Source organism: Acanthochromis polyacanthus, chromosome 14 (assembly GCF_021347895.1).
Source record: "Acanthochromis polyacanthus isolate Apoly-LR-REF ecotype Palm Island chromosome 14, KAUST_Apoly_ChrSc, whole genome shotgun sequence".
Taxonomy (NCBI): Eukaryota; Metazoa; Chordata; class Actinopteri; family Pomacentridae; genus Acanthochromis; species Acanthochromis polyacanthus.
The window spans coordinates 27,875,816-27,897,085 of NC_067126.1; the positions used below are offsets into that span (position 1 = coordinate 27,875,816).

The 21,270-nt window shown below is 40.0% G+C and overlaps 1 protein-coding gene across 3 annotated transcripts in view; it reads right to left on the minus strand.

Moving 5' to 3' along the window:
- erbb4b (erb-b2 receptor tyrosine kinase 4b) overlaps window positions 1–21,270 on the minus strand; it is a 328,153-nt gene that overhangs the window by 111,932 nt on the left and 194,951 nt on the right. For all 3 annotated transcript variants that reach the window (XM_051959185.1, XM_051959186.1, XM_051959184.1), the window contains 4 exons: window positions 17,392–17,523; window positions 14,091–14,156; window positions 7,990–8,108; window positions 5,796–5,937 (listed from right to left, as the gene is read on the minus strand). In XM_051959185.1, the coding sequence (XP_051815145.1) occupies window positions 5,796–5,937; window positions 7,990–8,108; window positions 14,091–14,156; window positions 17,392–17,523 (459 nt within the window). The remainder of the gene's footprint in view (window positions 1–5,795; window positions 5,938–7,989; window positions 8,109–14,090; window positions 14,157–17,391; window positions 17,524–21,270) is intronic.

Sequence of the window (21,270 nt, forward strand, 5' to 3'; positions counted from 1 at the left end):
GGAAAAGACCACAAAATCATAAGCATCAATAGGCTCTGGTCAGGCAGTGAAACTAACAAACAGACTACATAATCAGAGGATTAAATGAGACTAAATGACTCCAAGAAATACAAAGAATTATTCACTGACCCAAAAATAAAAAAGAAATTGACACAGCAGTATGCCACATATGAACAACTACCACAACAAGAAGCCACAGTAAGGGATTTATTTTCACCACACGAAACATGTAAATTGTTATTTTATGGTGTATCTTATCTCTGTCTGAATATAACATTGATTTCAAGCACACATTTCCACTTCTCTCCCTGCTGGTTGGCCTTTTCACCACTGTATTGAACAGTGTGGGGTGTCCACGTGGTGAGCGGTTCATGGTTTGCTGTGTAGCGGCCACAGAACAATCAAGTAATATCAGGACAAACAATTGTAAAACGCAAGAAGAGGAGATATGGTGGTGATGCAGGTCAAATCCCTTGCTTCTTTATTACCTCTACTGGCTTTGCAAACAGCAGTTACCACAACCTCAGGCTGAATACAAGCCGTTTCCATGTAGACAGCTTGCCAAGATGTGAGAGCATTGGAGGCCTGGATGAGCGATACAACATTAAGATGTCTGTTACAAAATAAATGAAGACTGGCTCTATTAAGGGATTTGTTTGCAGCTTGTTCGGAGATTTACCCAACATGCTCGCTCTTGTTCAGGGTTTCATGGCTATAGATTGCATATCCTCACGATATTGTAGACAAATCCAACCAGAGTAACTAAATTGCTGTCACATTCAAAAGAACTAAGTGCAACTGTATCTGATTTGCTTGCTCTGCGTGAAAATGTAGTAAAAATATAGATTATTATGAGTCGTGGCTTTAGCTGCTGATCTTACCGTGCATACATCCATAACCCAGTAAACTTGCAATTTGAAGCTATTGAGCAGATGTTACTGGACAAACTGTCCCTACAGTAAAAGATCCACAGAACTGAAGAATCACTTCAGACCCCCTGAAGCAGCATTTTTGGCAGGACTGACTCATTACATTTTTGTATGATAACTGATTAATAAGTCTGTTGTAATTCTGTAGATCTGTGGTAATAAGGTAAGTTGCATGGTGGGAGTTTGCATAAGTGAGGAAAGGTAGTTGGTAAGTGTGTTGAGGGTTTCAGTATTAACTAGTTTTTGAACAATTCCTTTAAAGGTTATGCCCATTTGACTTATTAATTGAAAACTGAAGGTGTACAATTTGGGAAATAAGGGTTTTTGTACTTTAAAAAAGGTAGATATTAACTGAGGACTGGAATTGTACATCTACTCAAACAAAATCCTCCCCATCCTCTGCTTTACTTGTGCCCAGTCAGTGACGTGTAGAGAAAATTAAACCAGCTGTCACTATACGTGGTGGCAGGACGCAATGTAAAGGCAGCCAGGTCACTACACAGGTCACAGGATTGATTTCAATCGAACTTTCAGCAACAGCTTAATAGTCACCAGCAACAGTGGATTAGTGCACCTTCAAAATTGCCCTTACTGGCACTTTAACATCCACTGAACGAATGAGAAGGCTGACTGTCAATATCTTTCTGATTCTGGAGTCCATGGAAATTAAGAAAAGACTGCTTTGACTCATTAGCTTGAAAGTGGGTGGTGGGAAAAAGCACAATTTAGACTACACTGGCAATATACTAAAACATTGGCAACTAACAGAAACTGTAAGAGGAGCGAGAAAGAGAGGTTGAGATGCCAGAGGAAAGGATCATTTGTAGAACTGAAAACAACAGCAGAATTAGGAGAGAAACAGAAAAGCTTTGAGTACATTTTACATGAAGACGCGAGCAGGGTTTTCATTGGTTGCAAATTGATGACACACCTCAAGCTTCCTGATGGGGCCTCGATAACTAGCGCAGCAGAGATGGGTTCTCCATCCAACCGGTGAGTGGATAAAACTGTGACACAACCTGTGTTTATGCTGTAGTGGAGGGACTGCCTAAGCTGGGTGAGTCACAGGAAGCTTCTAAGGAGATATCCCTTTCCTTTGAGGAGTAGTCCAGCAACTCAGCTGTGGCCACACTTCAGGAATTGAAGGACCTCCTGCAGAGTTGTAACTCTGTATGGAGTGTTTAAAAGACTGTTTAGACTTGGGGACAAAGCCACTGAGCTGCACAAAAGCCCGCTCACAGGGGAGATTTGGGACAACTTAAAATTGGAGACCATTTTCACTCCTTTGTACAAACTACAAAGTAATTGCTAAATGTCTTTCAAATAGCCTTATGGATTGTATGGCTACTATTATATAATGTGTTCCTAAACACACAATTATGTGCATTTTGTCTTTAATTCATGGAATAATGACTTCAAATTTCCATGAGCTAGATGTGGGATTTATTTAGTGTATAAAGAAAAAGCATTCAACTGTGTTGATCATCTTCATTTGTTATGGGCATTTGAAACATTTAGGTTTGGAAAAAGATAGTTAGTTTAAGTTGTAATACTTGAATGGTGCTGTTTGGTTAAAGATGAGAGGGGAGTGTAGCATACTAGTCTCTACACAGAGAGACATAAGGTAGGGTTACTCAATGCTTTCAGCCACAGTTCTCCTATATGAGGAGGTGTTTGCTGCCTCAATGCTCTTGTACCACTTCACTGTTGCTGAACCTCCACATACATTTGTCAAGGTAAGAGACTGGTCAGCTTCTTCATAGGAGGCAGTCACTGGAACAGAGCCACAGTCCTGCTTTTACTTCCCTTTGAATTTGGAAAGGGGTGTATCGACCTCTACAGTCGTAGTGCAGCCTCTTGTTTTCAAATGGCTTAGCATCTCTTCTACTACAAATCACAGCAGCAGATTGAAACAGGTTCTGCGTAGCTACATAGAGTGAACAGTCTTGGTTTGACAAACACCTTCTTCTTCTAGAGCGGAGTGGCTTTATCAGAGGCCACAGCTTTCTATCAGCCCGTTTTCCAGGCACTGACTACTGTTTTAAAGGCTAGGTAAGATCGTTCTGAATGATATAGTAACATGGGGGAAGAACCTCTGTCCTACAACCCATTTGTTCAGTCCAGGGAGGTCAACATTGTCAGCATTCTAAAACAATTCTCACAACAGCTGAGCTGATAGAGGTGGTAGGGCTGGCATGAGAAGGGCAATAGAAAACTGCTGCTATGCTCAGCCATGAACAGGAGAGTGTGCTGGAAGAGATGATGGCGAAAAGTCCTGTTCTCTTCCTGGAGATGTTAGCTGGAGCATCTGCTGGATTTCAGCCACTGGTTTGGCCTGCATTTCCATTGTTGTCTACCACTGATTCAGTGGAGGATCAGGAAAAAGGTGGAGTTCTTCTATCCTTTTGAACACTCGGGCCAACCGTCTTGCCTAAAGCCTCAAAGAAAGTCTTGCCTGCTCTAAGTGCAAAAGTTATCTACAGTCTGTCTTTAGTTAGTGCCAGGAATTGAGGTGGTTGTGTAAACTTGCACCAGTATCATCTTCCAGAGTCAGCTGGAGGTCCCTGTGCAAACATCTCATTGAAAAACTCAGTCCAGCAGACAGTGGTGCACGAGGCAGTGACTACAAACATACATGTGGTATAAATAGATCCAAGAGCAGTCTTTACCAGACTAAGAAGACCTAACAATATCTGTAGCTCAGCTGTCCCAGACTGGCTCCTTTATTTACATTATAGTAAGAGAGTAGACAGCTAGATATGGACAGATGTTAGAGGACGGCGTTTTGGTCCCAGATATAGTTCAGTACACTGGAGGGATATTTGACTGATTAATTTGTAGTTCACAGAAGTGACCAAATACCAGAATGAGTATTTGGTTTACCAGAAGGATTGAAATGAAAGAAAAAGTGTCTGCAAATGTTGACCTTATGCTTAAGGGTCTGGTGGCTGCTCCTCTCAGAATACAATGTAGATATAAAAAAAATGAAGGTAAATTTGAATCAATTAGTCTTTTTTTGCAGAGAGGGAAATGTCCTGGGAACAGGAACTAATGAATCATGCTTCTATTTGTTTGTGAAAATATGTCTATGTGGAAGACATGCTGTGTAGTGGGGTTGCAAATCTGTACAGCAGTTTAGTGTTTGTGGTTGTGTGTGCTTAATTGTAAATGAAAAGTGAGAGCCCTTGCTAAAATCATGCATTCTCTCACCAATGACTATAAACTTAACTTGTAAATAGGTCTTTGTAAAAGCGAAGAATGTCATCAGTTTTAAAAAATTCCACATTTCCAAAGTTAAAACCTCATGAAGGTCTTCATAAAGACAGGCTTACAAGAGCACACTCACAAACATCCAGGGTATCTTGGGAAAACATACAACAAGCTGTATGCGTATTAGCATTATTTGCCCTGAAAAATGATCTACCAGCAGTAATGAGAAGGTTATGAGAGGCTTAAGGAGTAGATGCAATTCAAGCACCCCCAGAATGTAATTGGTGCTGTTGTTCATTGAAATACATTGATTTGTATGTGAAAGCCAAACAGCAAGAAGTGGTTTCATTTATCCGCCAGGGTCCAATGGAAATGCAGCATCTAAAAAATAAAAATGCTCTCGCTGCTGTCCATACACTCTGCATGCATCTGTGCGTGCACAACAATGACAGTCAGTATGCAAGTGTGTATTCACAGTCACACTTTAAGCATTATCCTAGCATGAGGCAAACAGGAATATAAAGTTTTGTTTTGACAGATGTGCATTAAATAAGCAGTTTTGACTGCAGACAATTGTGTCTCTTTAGTTCTTTCTATAGCATGCTTGATGTAACAACTAATAAGCTTTTATCTAATCCTCAGAGACGGCAGTGGTGGGTGGGATTGACTGTCCGGCCTGAATTGGTTATTAGACTTTACTGGACGGTTATATGTCTATTTACAAAAGGGGAAGGGGTGGGGTGGGGTGGGGTGGGGGGTGGAGGTATGAAAATGAAGCATCACAACTAATGAAGGCAAAATCCTTTTGCATTAACCATTTGTGTTTATGACACTTAATATAGAGGTACATAATCCATCACCAAACTGTAACGTGTTGACTGGTGTTTTCTTACAGCAGCAAACACAGATTTTGGAGTGTGTAAAGAAAAACGTCAGGGTAAAAATTTAAACATGGTTCATACTTCTTTTAGGTTAGATTGTTAGATTCTTTAACGTCTACTGTTCAACTTTTACAAATAGTATGCATGCATAAGGATATCAGTCTGTAAAAGAAGAGTAAATTTTTATCTCTGTCTTTTTGTAACTTTCAATGTTTTAAATATATATAATTAAGATTTTTTTTTTGTTACTGTTGCTTTATTGGACACCCTGGTTCTCAAATGTCAAACAAGCTATAAATGTAGCACAGCATTCTGTAAAAATCTTAGATTTACTTTGAGGTTTTAAAAAAAACCCAAATTGATGATGGCTAAAGTACTTAAAGGCTATTTTTTGGATTGGGATGCGTTTTAAGCTTGATTCATCATGAGGGTGTTAAGACTTAATTGTCTGGGAGTTGATTCAGTAAAGCAGGTGGATATGTACCAAGTAATTGAAATTAACAGACATAGTTCTCTTTCAGGCTATGGGGGTCCCCTGTTTGATATGTAGATGTCAGTCAGGGCTGCCAGTCCCTCTTGGTTGCTTTTTTTTTTTTTTAATAAAAAAAGCATATTTGCAATTATATTATAGAAAAAGGTCTTGAAATTTTTTTTGTGTGTATGATTGCATATGACACCGGGCCACTGTTTGGTGGGTTCAGGGCAATGACCCCTCCTCTTGGTACACGCGTATGTGTGTGCGTGTGTTTCTGTGTGTCCAGGTGGTGAGACTTACGTGGACACTTCTTGACACAGAAGGCTCCGTAGGTGTACTTTGCCCTGGGATTATGTTCCAGTTGGAAGGTGGTCGGGCTGTAGACAAATGGCTGGGGGCACTGGGTCACACATGCCCCACTGTCATTGAAGTTGGTGCAGGCCTGCAAACACACACACAAAAGTACGTAGATTTTTAACTTTACTGAAATTCATCCAAATCAAAAGCCTATTTTCTCACTTATCCCTAGAGGCACCACAGGATGCATGTAGTAAAAAGGGTTAATGTGTTTTTAGAAACATGTAGGGAATGTGTGCCTTTACCATTATACATATCATACAATCCTAACACTTGTGCTTCAACATAATGAGAGGATGAAACATTACATTTGCATTTGCTATACTAGATCTGAATTGCAATTTCCCTCCAGAGTACCCAGAGGTGATATTACTGAATGGTGCAGACGAAGAATATTCTACAAGCACCCAACGAAATTACTGCTGGGACAAAATGTAATTTAGGTTTTCTGCAATTTACATGAGCCTTTAGAAATCTCTGGTCATTGGGGGGACACGTGGACAGACAAAAACTGTGTCCCGACATGACTGAACTAAAGTTGAACCAAAGATTTACTGGCAACACAAATAATGAAACATGTAAACCCTTCTGTCTACCAACTGTTGTCTAAACATCACTGTATTATTCTAGCATGGATCTCACCATTTGGATGAACCTGTAGAACTACAGAGAACTGATTATTGGTGTTAAAACTGAAAATCTTATTCCGTCTCTTTTGTGATAAAGACGTGGACCTAGCATACTTTGCATAAGCCGACATTTTAGCTACTGAAGTTGTCAAAGTACAAATTATGACGAAAAAGCCACAAAGTTTCCATTTTTCACGAGTTATTTTTTTGCTTTTCCTGTTCCTCTTTCCGCTATCACAGTGATCCTACAACTAAGTAATATACTGAGCCACTGGTGCGATGTATAACTTATTTGACACTAAACGTTATATATATCTGTGGACATGAAATTATCTAGGTAACGGTTCTAGAAATATGGCCTAGTGTTTGAGGACATAAAGGAAATTTGACAAATGTTAATTCACGTCTCTCTCTAGTCATTGATTAAACCTATAAAAACCCATCCCTATGTATCAAAGGTACATATTTAAAATGTTTGTGCCAAAAAAAGGTAAACCTACCTTTTTGCTTCTTTTAGAATATGAAGATCTATAAAGCTCCTTCCTCTTTTTCTAATGACCCCTCCCCACTCACTGCACCGCTAGCACACCAGCTCACCTGCAATTGTGCTCCAACGCTGTCAAATTACTCTGCGCCACACAATGGCAAGTTTTAATATTAGAGTAATTCAGTCTTACATGCTTGACATGGAAACCAACACTGAATGTGACAGGACTGATTCCTTCAGCTTGTTATGTTTGAAACCAAAGTGACAGTCATCGTTACATTATAGTTTCAAGGTGGAAATATTCCACAATGACAGACTGCTGATTTTGCTCATGATGCGTCTTCTAGCATTTATAAAAACACCATATGGACCAGCTGACAGGGTAACAAAGAAACAAACCTAAAAGATTTTCATTTCCTCAGAGCGGCTCTTTAAGATTCTGCCTCCCTTCTATGGAGAGTATGTCAGAGACGTCTTGATTTATCCAGTTTTGACTACAATAAAGAATGACGTGTGACGGGTCCAGAAGAAGAAAAAATTATGAGAGAACGTGCCTTTAAAAAGTCAGACAGAAGAGCTCCGTTAGTGATGGAAATACAACCGCAGAAACAAGTTTAACATGCAGAGGGATGAAGATAAAACTGATAAAGCACATGGCGGAGAGCCAGGATGAAGGGTTGCCTGGAGAAGTCTATATTTAACAATGACACTCATGTCAGGAAGAAATGGGAATTAAATGTCATCTAATGATATTTACCATACAAGTGGCATTTTGAGGTAAAAAATTGAGTTCATAAGGAATAAATCCTTTTGCAGAAGTACCCTGAATCAAAAGATGGAAAAAGTCACGAGGAAAATGTGTCTGAATTGTAAAGAACAGGAAACGTGAAGTACAGTCTGATCAGGAAATGTTACCATCATGATGTAGCCATACCACTAGGAATAGTAGCATCTAAACAGTTTGTTCTCAGAATGATGTAAAGTGAGTGTGTGCATGTGTGTGTTTTGTGTGTTCACTTACAAAGCAGTCTGTGTCCTTTGGGCCATAGCAGCCACCTGCACACTCACGGTGGCAGCAGTCACTAACATAGGGACCGAAGCAACGGCCGTCGCACTGCTCGGCACACACTGTTTTAGTTACTGTAGAGGGACAGATGTAGAAAAGATAGAGACAGAAACAAAGAATGCATCATACAAAACATGTAAACCACAACCCACTGTTAGCATCTATCTGTCTATTCATTTCATGTGGCTGGTGGTAACAGCTGAACAATATTTAAACAGCCTTAACAGGAAAAGAAAAAAAAAGTACGTTCTCTAAAAATGTATCACTCTGAAACTTTCCTGAAATACGAGCAAGTATTCGGAATGAAGAATGGCATCAAAAAGATATATAATTTGTTCCGGGACTGTTCTTGTCAGTAGTGAATGTGGTTCAATTTGTCACCTCCTTGTCTCACAGTCATGTACTGTAGGTGAAGCTATTCAACTGAACAGAATTAAACAGAAAAGCTTCCATCTAAAATCGTGCACAACCACATTCGACAATGAATTGATGTTGGACACACTGCAGGGCGACCAATCACAAGTCTAATTGTCTCATATTCGCGCTACTGGTAAAATATATGCACGTGTGTGTGTGTTTGCATGAGAGTGCTGAGCTGAGCTGAGCTGAGGCTGAAGCGTTTTTTGCCACCTACAAGCTATCTTCAATCATGTTTTCGTTTCCCTGTGCGCTCCCCCGAGGGTCTCTGGCTGAATGTGACACAGACATAGCGATTCCTATCTGACTCCGTGTACAATCGTCATAGCGAACATCTGTCCAACCTTTTCTCACATGCCTGTTGCAGTCATATGGCCCGCCGTATGCCTGTGTGCCTCTTTCCCCGGATGCCATATGTAAATGTACACAGCACTGGCATTTCGCTAATAAAGACAGCCGTTAAGAGACTCGTCTGAAGTGTCAGCAGTTGGACTTAAGAAAGAGAAGGAAAACATTGCTAAATTATATGCTCCTGGGGGTGAATAAAGCAGTGACATTAACACAGGAAAAAGTTGCACACATTTGCTGTGGGAGTTTAATATATGCATACGTGTATTTCATAGATTATGAAATAATCATATTATTATATTATTATGCTAGTGGATCATCCAGGTAAATTTCTTACTTTTAATCAGATATGCTGATAAACATTAAAGAAATGAATCTCAAATGTCATATTTGACACTGAAACAGGAAGCTGCAATGGCAGTAATTTATGGGGAAGGTAACAATGTTAGTACACAGCATTATAAGACTACCAGTGAGTGAAGGTGCAGGTGTTTGTGTGTGCATGTACATAGCCCAGTTCTCTGGTGGCTGCTGTGCTTCCCTTTCAGGCAGGCGCTGCGACGAGATACTATCACTGTGATAGATACAAGCCACGGACAAGTCGCCAAACAAACATGCAAGCACGCACGCACACTCCACCCTATGCCTAACGTACCATCAGTAGCATTCCATTAACGTTGCCTGGGCTAAAATGAAATGGCCTGTTTTATTCAAAAGACACTTTGTCAAACAAATGACCTTGCCAGAGAGAGACGCAACGCTGTTTATCAATTTGGCTTTAAACTTCCACTTTAAGGGGGAAAAAAACAGGCTGGTGACAACAAATACAGAAGGAATCCATCTCATGAAATATGCCTGGAAGCTTCCATTTGAACAGGCTGTGGACAGCGGCATCAGTCACAGGAACCACTGCCGCTCACTTCCCATTTACATGAGGCACTTTTTTTTCACATCTGATTTCCAAAGAAACTTCACAAGTAAAGATTTTTGTTTTTCTTAGAATCAACAGAGGTGTAAAGCAGAGGTGTAAAGACCATGAGTTGGTTAATGAACTACCCTTTGCCTGTTTAATTCATCAGGACATATACCGTTAATAAGTGCCTTTTCTACAGCATGAACTTCATCAGCACAAGGAACCTATAAAGTAAGGCAGTGCATTGTCAGCAATTGGCCAAAATTAAGTTCTGGGGGAAATGAAGTTCATGTGGTTAACAGAAACTTTGGAGGTGGAGCTTGCAGCATTTTTTGAGTTACCATTTTTAAAACTACTGTAGCTGTATATACAGACTGTTTCTTGTTCCTTGTAATTCAACACTTCAACATGGAGTTATAGAAGCAAGCATACGACAGATGGCTCAATAACAAAGCACGTCTGCGTGCAAAAATGATATAAAATTAGTTGTCACTTTTTCATAAGTTAGCAGACTGATATGCTCAATCATCACCGGACAACCAAGAGTCTGATGAAACCTTTTTGCTCCTTGAAAAATAATCCTGAGACTAAATCTTCTGGGTGGAAACTCTGTTGCTCTATGATGTTCCTTTTTTTAAATTTTTTTAAATGAAGCCTGATTGTATTTTTAACATACAGAAGGGACTGTGTATACAATATAGATCAAATTCCTTCATTACAGTGATACTTGTTTGCTGTGTGCTTGGGAAGTGGCAGTTAAAAATGAGCAGTTTAATACTTGCAGTCAACTTGATTGCATGTCTGCTTTGGTGGTTTCAAACGGAAACAGAAAAAAGACAGAAATTTCAGAGCAAATGAAAAGTGTATAATTATGGATGCTTTGCTTAATCTGATTTGAAAAAATCTTGTTTCTAATTAAAGCTCTTGATAATAATTTATACTGTAACAGTGTCTTATTAATGAAATGTAGTTCGATTCAATTAGTGGAATAAAATAAAGAAAAGGCCAGTAGTGTAAGATCTAACATCTTCCATCTGGTCCTGTGATGTTTGTGAATACATGTTCCTCTTTTTGCTGTCCATCTGAGATTCACCACTTGATGCTTTCAGTCTCACTGTGCTTCCCTTTTGTGTGTTTTGCAAAATCTGGTAATCTCAGAGCATTCGTTCCTTGTTAGTCAGTAGACACATGGCGGACACAAAGGAAAATGAAACATGACCAGTTTCTGTCTGCATTTCCCAGAGGTTATGTTTTACAGATGAATTTTGTTATGTAACATCCCAAAGTAATCACCGTGCTGGCTGTGGCCTTTTCGCAACACACTTTTAACTCCACATCTTAAATATTTATGATAGACTTTTCAGTTTTCAGCTTCCAATATGACACACTACAAGACAAAAACAAATTTGATTCATGCATGCATGTACTATATAAATTGTTGATCAATAATTGGAATATCAGTCACTGGCTGAACATCTAGCAGCTGATAAGCCAGATATTCCCCTTAGGAGATGGTACAGGTTTGCATAAATACAGAGTATTTCTTCCAATTTTAATTTCTGTCAAGGTAAAAGAAACAGTGTGGACAGTGGACATTTTAATCAGTCAGGATTAAAAACCTCCTGCCTTGGCTTTGCACATCCCTATTTTTTACCTAGATGCTGCCTAGCAATGCAAATAGCATAAATTCAGAGGCTCAGGAATTGTAATTTATGATGTTTAAGGTATTAGAATGAGCTATATGTGCAAGGTAATGACTAATATTTTAATTTGATTACATATGGTATTGCATAATAACCACTGAACACTAAAGCTCTGATGTGATTCATTACTATCACAGATTGGAAAATTTGTCAGGTATAATCTCTTAAACTATAGGTGCATTTATTTACATTAACGTACTGACAGATTGAGTGTATATTTTCAGTGAATAAACTAAAAAATTAAAGACGCATCTGACGACCAAAGCATTAATCCTGATCAGTGCACATCCCTTAACTCTGTTTCATGAAAACAAAACAAACAGACCAAAAACAACCCTCTTAGCTTCTGTTTTTTGGGACATTCTCTTCTGTCATTTTAGTTCCAGGGCTTTTGTTGAGTTGTAACTTGCCTCCTGATCATATTAATTTTCCTTCACTGTTGCTGACATGAAAAACTACAATGTGGGGTCAATTTTGAGACAGTTAATGATTATTAACGGAAATGTCAAATAGGACATCACCAAAGTACTTTTTACAGCTGACAGTTTTTCTACTTCGTTCCATATATTTCAGCAAAACACAATTAAAGGTTATGTGGTAATACAAGACAGAGGGATGAATCCCCACATGCACAAATGAACGGATGAAGATGGAGAGATAGTGTGATGGCAGCTAAAGGGATACAGGCAGGGCTTATCTGGGTCTGGTCTGTGACGTGTTGTTAACAGGTCCTGGTCAAACAGTTCATTCCTCATTATCTTAATGAGATCGCGACCGCAGAACAAATAAGAAGAGAAATGCCAGGGTTGGAAGGCAAAGAAGAAGTGGTCGGCAGGCAGAGTGATGGAAAGAGAGGAGGAAATTGATGGAGAGGAAAGTGCAATCAAATGGGAGGAGAGAAACAAAGAGGTATGTAATGGACATAGGGAATAAAATGTGTTTTTGTTTTGTCTGCATGACTTCCCTATGTGCTGCATATGTTCTTTTCCACTATAGAAGAGACAGATATGGTGATATTAAAGACTAAGTGCCCCTGTGAATGGGTAGATATGGTACAGAGGTGTGTTAGATACAGAGGGAGGGGTGAACTATTATGGGCTTCTGAATACTGACTACGGATTTGAGGATTTAAAAGGCTGTAACACGCCTGAGACTTTAAAACCTGCCTGTATCTACCAGTAAAATTTTGGGACGATAAATTGGGTGACATAAAAACTGAGACTAAATAAGTTACTCTAATAATCCTTACACACACTGCACTATTGGAACATAATGCTCATATTATTTAAATAATTACATTCACTACTGATTTGAAGTACAGGAATTTCTCTCAATTAAACGGACAAAGACATAAAAAGACTTATAAATCATTCCTATGTTGGAAATCGAAGCCCAAGTATCAGTTTACAACTGAAAGTTGCTCAAAAAAAAAAAAAAAAAAACATTTGCAAAATTAGTTCCATCCAAGCACCTAACGACTAGAAAATACAACAAATTCATTTAGGAAAGTACAAACGATGTTGCCGCCCAACAAACTGTTGCTAATGCAACAGATGACTCGCCAATGAATTTTAATAGAAGGATTAGAGTTCCATTTTGTGCGAAAATGTCATTTGCAGGCTGATTTCAATCTATATCCTGCTGGAATAAATCTGGTCATGGATTCAAAAATTGTACACATAAGGAAACCTCCACCATTCTCAGAGAGCAGGTGAAGCCTTTTTGTTTTAGCAGGAATCTCCAAAACTAATGAAAACCAAACATGCAGATAAGCTCCTTGTTTTTCTAAATACCAACCTGAAAAGAAAAAAAAGGGTAATACTGGCTGAGTTTTGTTCTTGTACATGCTCTAAATTTGTTTAATCAAACTGCAGTGTCACTAGTAGGTTTTAATTAACAGAAGGGGAAAAAGCATGGTCATTACTTGATCTTATCTCTGCGTGGCATATTACACCTTCAGATATGATCAAATTAACTTTATAGCCACAAAATGAGTTCAATTTGTGGTTTGTCGAATGGGATCTGAGCAGAGTCAAACGTAACACTGTGCTTTCTAGTACCAGTTAAAAGTCAGCTGATTTGAAAGGATCACAGTGTTTACAGATGTGATGAAAAGTAAATGACTTACCGAATCAAAAAGCATCACTTTGTAGCTGTAGGACATTAAACATGGACAACTTTCTCAGGCATATCAGCGACATAAATCTTGGCAACTTGAACAGTGTTACCAGCTACATGAATGATAAGTGCCACTTCTGACTTACAGCAGTGACTCAGTTCCTCTTGCCTGATTTAAAGCGTGGACACGCGTCAAAATCGTAACCAGTAAAATACAGTTTGGTTCATTCTATTATGAAAGCAAGCCAGGTTTCCCACAGTCCAACAATTTAGCATAAAACCATGTCCTAGATTTCTGTTTTGTTTTATGCGGCTGAGTCACAAAAGGACGTATATAGATGTCGACACAAAACAGAAAAAGCAACGCAAAGTCACAACGGATAAACAGAAACAGCCTTAACCATTAAAACAAAATCTATATTTTATGTGTATATGTAACCACTGTGCATATAAACAAAAAAATCCTGTCATGGTGATGAAAAATTCAGCTGCCCCTGAGAGGATGTCAATAAAGGGTCATGTGATTCATCTAATAATAATAACAATAATATACTTACAGCTCTGACACTGGTCCGCTTTGGGCCCCCAGCAGCGACCATTGCAGGAGCGATGGCACTTCTGACCTGCATACAAGTTCGGGAAAAAGAGGTAAAGAGGCACTTCAAGCGAAATCTTCACAAAATATGATCAGCATCACCCAAATCACATATTGCTGGAAGTTTAAAAGGGGCCAGAAGCACTGAGCTGGAGTCTTTCTTTACTGAAGGCCAAACAGAATCTAGCAGTGCTTACCTTTGAATAAATCTTATAAATTTATGCAATATGATAAAATTAGCTGGAAGTGTTGTTCTTAAGACATGGCGCTTCATTATAAAAGTATTTCAAGTAGTTACTGGAATTAAAATCTGACATAATTATCACAGTCTGTAAAAAATGTAGCCACTCGGACTGGTATGTAGTTTATTCTGCAGTGACATGATAATGAAGACATTTGCATCATTTCATAGAATCTAAATAAGTTTCTACATTCAAAATCTATAAAAAAAACAAAGTTCTTGTGATTTTTTTCTATATTCACTTCAAATAAAATGTAACCACTTGTTTTCCAGATCCCTCATTTTGATGCAGGAAAGATGATGAAACTTTTGTAAAAGCTCTGCATCTCCCCTTTCTGGTACATGTTGTTCCAGTCATAAAAGCTTAAATAACATTGGCACAGGTTGTCTTGAGAAAATAAGACAATTCTTTTTTGCCACTCTGCTGTAAATCAGCCCAGCACGAAACCCGCGTGCATTCGATTGAGATAAAAGCAGTAAAGAAGCAGTAAGCAGCATCATACCCTCAGAGCTTTAGCCGATGCCTTTCTGGGCTTTTGGAGGACTTAATTGACTGTCTAGTAATTGAATGCAAAGGGAAGTGAGTCTGGATAAGTGCAGAAGTGCTGTCCTCTGTCCATCAGCCTCTCGAGATGAGAGCTATTAGCATCAGACTGACTCTACTGCCCATGAGCCTCTCCATCTTCTGCCCTCCTCCTTTTCCTCTTTTGTGAGCCTCTCCACTACACATTTCATCACTTTCATCCTCAATCCATCCCTCACTGATTCACCACTCCCCTGTGGTTCTCTTTCACTTAAAGTCTATCCTTGTGTCTTTTTTGTCTTTTCCCAGTCTTTCCCTCTGTTTTTCAGTTTCCTCAGTCTGTCCCCTTCAAACTAACACTTTGACAAAGCTTGAGAGAGGGGTCGACAGCCTTGACTGTATGAAAAGCAGCGTACAAACAGGATAATAATAGAAATGTCAGCCAGCCATAAGCAGCTGTCTGCCAGTGCCAACTGTGCAGAACCTCTGTTGCACTTATAGTAGTTATAGGACTGTTCTTCTTTGAGCTCGGCGCCCTGTGAAGTCAAGTCAAAGAATTTTCATTTGGTGTCCAAGGCCTCCACTCTCTCAACTTCTAAATTCTCAGTGACCTAGAATAAAGCTGTTCCACCCCTTTTCCAGCACCATAATCTTTAACAGCTTTCTTAAAACAGCCCCTGAAGGTTAAAATGTCAAGACTGCTGTCACACCAGTGCTGGTGGACAGCAAAAGACAGATGGAACGTTTTCAACTGAATCAACAGGGCACTGATTTTAAAAACCACAGCCCTGTTTTTGAAAAGAAACCACTAAACACAACACAAGCCGTGGCACAAATAAGTCAGAAGTAATAACAACCCAAAGCTTGTGTTGCCCCAAAGAATGAAATAGAGATTAAGTTCTAAATTGTGGATTACAAGTTTGGAGACCCCTGATCTTTTGGAGAGGGTAGAGGACTTGCACAGGAGTCGGGGTCGATCCGGGGCTAACGGGGCTGCAGGGAGGAGGGTGATTGAGCAGAATACCAATGCTTGGAGCTGTTAATATGCATCTGCAGCCTTCAGCAAGTGCTGTGCGATGATATCCAAGGACATATGCACAGAGTATATTTTATTTTATTTCATAATGCCAATCCATTTCATGATGTCATCTTGTACTAGTGGACGAGTGAGATGAGACAGCTTAAAGGAAAACTAAAATAACACAACAACAGATTTAAATATTAAGAAGCTTGAGGGTTAAATTATAGACAAAATAGAAAAGGAGTTTGTTCAGAGGTTCAGTCAGTGAATGAACAGAAATGGGTCAGAGGAGGTGACTTGCATTGTTACTTCACTGACAACCACCTCAACCATCACCTTCTTTCCTCCCGACAGATTAAGTATGCTTATTTCACCCTAATAAATCCCGTCATAACTCTAAGCATTCATTAACATGTCTTCCAGCTGTCCACAGTGGGTCATTAAAGTGACGTGAGCAGGCAGTCATTGTGAATTGTTGTAGTAAGCAGAGTGACAGAATGGGGTCAAGAGGTGATTTGGTGATGGCCGTGTTTTGCTGCTCACACTCGGTCATTTATTGTGAACCGGGCGGGTTAACCTTTGGGGTCACAAATAAGTCGTCACAATTTTGCAAACAATCTCTGCAAGTCTTCGGGGCATGTCTCCATATACAGTTCTTAACACCTAATTTTGAGTCACCTTCTAATATTTGTCCACCTCATTAACAAAAATAATTTTGATGTAATGCAGGGAAGTGATCCAGTACACCACCAAGACCACCACCCACTATTGCCTCCGCAATAAAGTGGGGTATTTTTGACAATGTTTATGGTAGAGCTCTAGTACAGCATTGCATCAGGTTTTCCTACTGTACCAAATGAAGTGACTTTTGAGTTCACAATCTTCATTGTTGATGAAGTGAAGGGAGTCTCTGAAAAGTTTCAGGCTTTTACAGTCATTATAAAGCCTTTTGTGGGGCCAGAGAGAACTACGTGAAATCTGATTCATTTAAAAGTGATGCCACCTTAGGCAGAATTGTTCAGGGCTGAAGACTACAAGTTTAAGCAATGTGAAAAATACCAGGGCGTGAAGATAGAAAGAAGTTAGCTTTTCTCTGCAGGCTGCTCCTGAGCTAGACTGACATCGGCAACTTGAGGCTATGTTAGCTGCTAGCAGCGAAACTTATCTACAGTTTTCAAACGAATTATCAATGTTTGAGCTGTATGGTGGGAAATGTAGGTTGTGACAAAAAAGAAGAATAAACCGAATAAGGAAGACGACATCTCTGATTGTGCTGCATTGATTCTGTGTTATTCTCTTTTCAAACAATCCATCCAAAAGTGCAACAGAAGTGTAGTTATAATCAAACCAGTGTTGGCTGGGGTGCTGCTGAAAAAAGACAGAATTTCTCGTAGTCCCTGAACAACCCTGAAAGATTCAAATGAAGTCATATTACATATTTTGTTCTTCTACATGTGTGTGTTTGGTGAGGTGCTTACATGTGACGCTGCTGTTGGTGGGCACCACCACAGGATGGATCTTCGGGTTCTTGACGATGTCCTGCCAATGGATTGTGTCTGCATGACACAGGAATTTGTTCTGGTCAACGTATACACCTCCACTCAGAATTTCTGTGGAAAAGAGAGGAAGGACACTGTCAGTACAGATACACAGACAGCTGTTCTTGGCCCGAAATGGACCAAATGAATTGATTTTAATTGATTGGTTTTCCCTTCTTATTTTACAATCAACAATGGAAATGGCCTCTCCACGTTGGAGTCCAGGTCAACAATCACTTTTCTTTCCTTCTGAGGACAGGAGCTGGAGTGGCATTTTGAGGAGAGCAGTTGATCTCAAGTCACGGATGTCCGATGATGGTTGCTGTCCTGAGGCAGCCAAGACAAAGCCATGTCATATTGCTGTTATTACAACCTCTGATCTTTTCCCATTTTGTTGTTTTTCTCATCCTTCTCTTTCCATGCTGGGAGCAGACACAATCAATTATGTCCCACTTCCGTCACAACACTAAATCTGTCTGTGATGTAATCCCCAGTAAGGGACAGCAGGCCTAACCAGTTTGTAATTTTATATTTCATCAAGGTTGGTGATGTATCTCACCATCATAATATGCATTGCCTTGTCGAACCAATGATCATCAGGCTTAGAGGGAGGATTGATTCATTTTGCCACACACACACAAACACACACACAAACACGCAGTCTGCTGAATGATTGGATACGGAGGGTGGTTGAGATTATTGTTGTGCAGGACTTTAGAGAATGCTTAATCCTGACTTTTATGTGAGAGAGAAAGAGTGGGACAAAGAAAGAGAGAGACAAATGAAGATGGAAGAAAGCCATAGAGAGACGAATAGCAGGAAAGAAAGACGAAGTGAAGCCCAGTAGCAGATTTGCATTATTTACAGAGCTTGTGTGTTCTCTATCTCCCTACAAACAGATTACTGACACAGGGCTGAAACCGATGAGACACATAATCATACATGAGGCGCCCCATCAGCGCCGCACAGATCCAGCCAAATACAATATCGTCCCACAAAGGCTCGATTAAATGATGCTCCTTGGTAAATAGGTGGTGCTGGTATTACCTACACAGGTCCCCAACCCCCAACCTCTCTATCTTTCTGCATGTGTGGTGGGAGTTAGGGAGAGAACATAATCCTGCTCCTCACCACAGGGGGGATATCACTCGGCTAGGAGGAGGCCATGTCTCAAATTCAAATTGTTTGCACAATAGGATGCTGCCGGCAAAGTAGGGCAATGGACAAACCATAACACAGCAAAGTAGCTGAAGCCTCAACCTCGGTTAAGCAAGATACACATAAAGACTCCAAGGATTCTCACCTTCATCGTGGCTGGGTGGACTCTAACTGGAGCCAAAACGTATCAACCCAAGACACACTCGACCACATGCGAGAACTAGTAAAATGCAGGCACATTAAATATTTCTTTGTTTTTCCTCTATTTTTTTTTTTTTATTACTTACTCCTCACTGAGTTGTCAAATCTCATGAAACAACACCTTAAAAATCACAAACCTTGAATTTTATCATTGTGCAGCTTATATAACAAAACCAAAGGGGATGATTGCACCTCTGCACAAGACTTCCCAGAAAACACAAGCAGCAAAAGTATGTATCTTGTGACTATAATGAAGTGTAGATTTTATTTCACGCGAGCCATTTAGTTTTGAATATTGTAATGTTTAAGCTTAGAATGATGCATGCTCTGCTGTCCATTATGAACTTCTCAAGGTGACATGGCAAAAATCATAGGATTTAATGGCAATATCCTGCAAATTCAAACAGTAAAGTTAAGCTTAATAAGGAACAACATGACTGCAGGATTCCAGTGTGTGCGTGTGTGTGTGCATTCCCACTGCAAACACACCATATAAACCAACAATTGACCGTAAACAGTACACAAAAGCTTCCTTCATCTTCTAAAGCTTCTCTTACACAATGCATTTAGACATGTATTGTGCATACAGAACATTTATTTGCTGCGCGATGTGACAAGTTCATGATGCTGGTTAAAATTTTAATTGGCTCCTCGCTGGCACTTTGCCCAAGAGAGTTACATCCAGAAATAAATACTTAACAAAAGCCAATTACATAATACCTGTGATAGGAAGGAAAACTTATGCAGGCTTTTGCTTTCATTAGAAGTAAATGCTTGGCTTGCGTGTTGTGCTACTGGTGCGGTTGATGGTCAGGGCGAGATCAGGGGTTAAATCCTGCTGTTGATTGTTTAGCGGCTGGAGAAAATGTCTTAATTAGTTTGCTCACGTAGCTCGTTTTTCTGAATTACCCCCTCCCCTCCTGCCTCGTCCCGAGAGCAACTCCAAAGATCTCTGAATGAGTGTATGGCTTCAAAAGGCACGGTAATCTTCAGTATCAGGCTGCATGACCGTTGGAGGAAAACAATATGAAATTCAGGGAGGCAGAACAAATATATGCAGGCAATTATTTTGATGGTAAGTGCTTGTTGTAGGGTTTTTTTTCTCTTTATTGCAGTGTGGGGATGAGTTTGATTAAGACTGGGAGGTAAATAGCAAACCAATGATCAGGAAAAAAAGCCATATTAATGAGTTTGTGAGAGTGAATTAACACGTGATGTGTGGACTGCTTAATGAAGAAATATGCAGGACAACGGAGACAACATAATAAATGGTTGATTTGTTCTAGTGTTGGAGAATTACGTTATTGAATGGCCCCCTATAGAGTTTATTCCTCTGTATGCCGAAGAAGATCCATGAGGTGGACAGTTACCATCAATACATACAAGAAAACATTAACTCAATATTTTCCCTCTTCATATCTTCTTCCAGTGTCCTGAAGAAAAACGTACTGGTCCGATAGATAAGTAAGGGCAACTACAATCAGCAGGAGAGTAGTTAGAAAGATAGAGAAGCAGCAAGAGATTCTGAAAGACATTCCAACAGTCAGGCAATTACAGTAGATAGACAGGTATTCGATCAAAAAGACAGAGGCATTTCTTCTCTCCTCTGGCAAAGGAATTGGGAATATTACCCTGGGTCTCCCCTGTACTGTCTCATTGACTCTGAGAGCTTCAACTTGGTTTCGGCTCAGCACGGCCATCAGCTCAGTGGAAGTGAGGGGGAAACTCTGCGGGAAGATGAGGATGCGTTCTGGGTCAAAGAGGCTAAATGCTCGCAGATCCTGCTGGACACCTCAGCAGCAGTAGAAGGCAGAAGTTGTTGCTAGGCTGCACTCCGCAGACAGGCTGGCAGAGAAGCCTAAATAAGACACGAGTGTACACCTACAGTACACACACAGAAACCAAAACACAGTTCACACACACACGCTTACACACACACGGCTCATGCTTGGCAGTAATGAGGCCCTCATTACAATATGAGCCTTGAGCATCAATTAAATTAGCAGTTTGCTTTATCAGTGGGCTTGTAACCAGAAGGTCACTAATTTGAATCCCTTCACAAGAGATAGGGAGATGTGGGTGGAGAATGTCAGCAGTGCTCGGCTGTCCCCCTGCAACTTCTATTACAAAGCGCCTGAGAAAGACACTTTCGCGCTGACAGTTTCACTGCCAAACAGTCAAAAAAAGTGGGGAACTCTCAGGTAGGGCTTAAAAAAAAGCAAGGTGTTTGTAGAAATCATCATGGAGCCATGTCAACTCTGCTGGTACTGTGCAGTTTGCTCAATTCCAGTTAAGTTGTGCTGTCAACTACAAGTGCAGAAAAAGAAAATGAAACCACAATAAATTCAAAAAGTAGTTAGAGGGAGCCTGAAGGAGGCTAAACAGAGAGAGATGGTATTAACAACATCCACACCAGGCAACTGATTGAACTGGGCCACTTTGCGCACAGCGAAAGTGAAA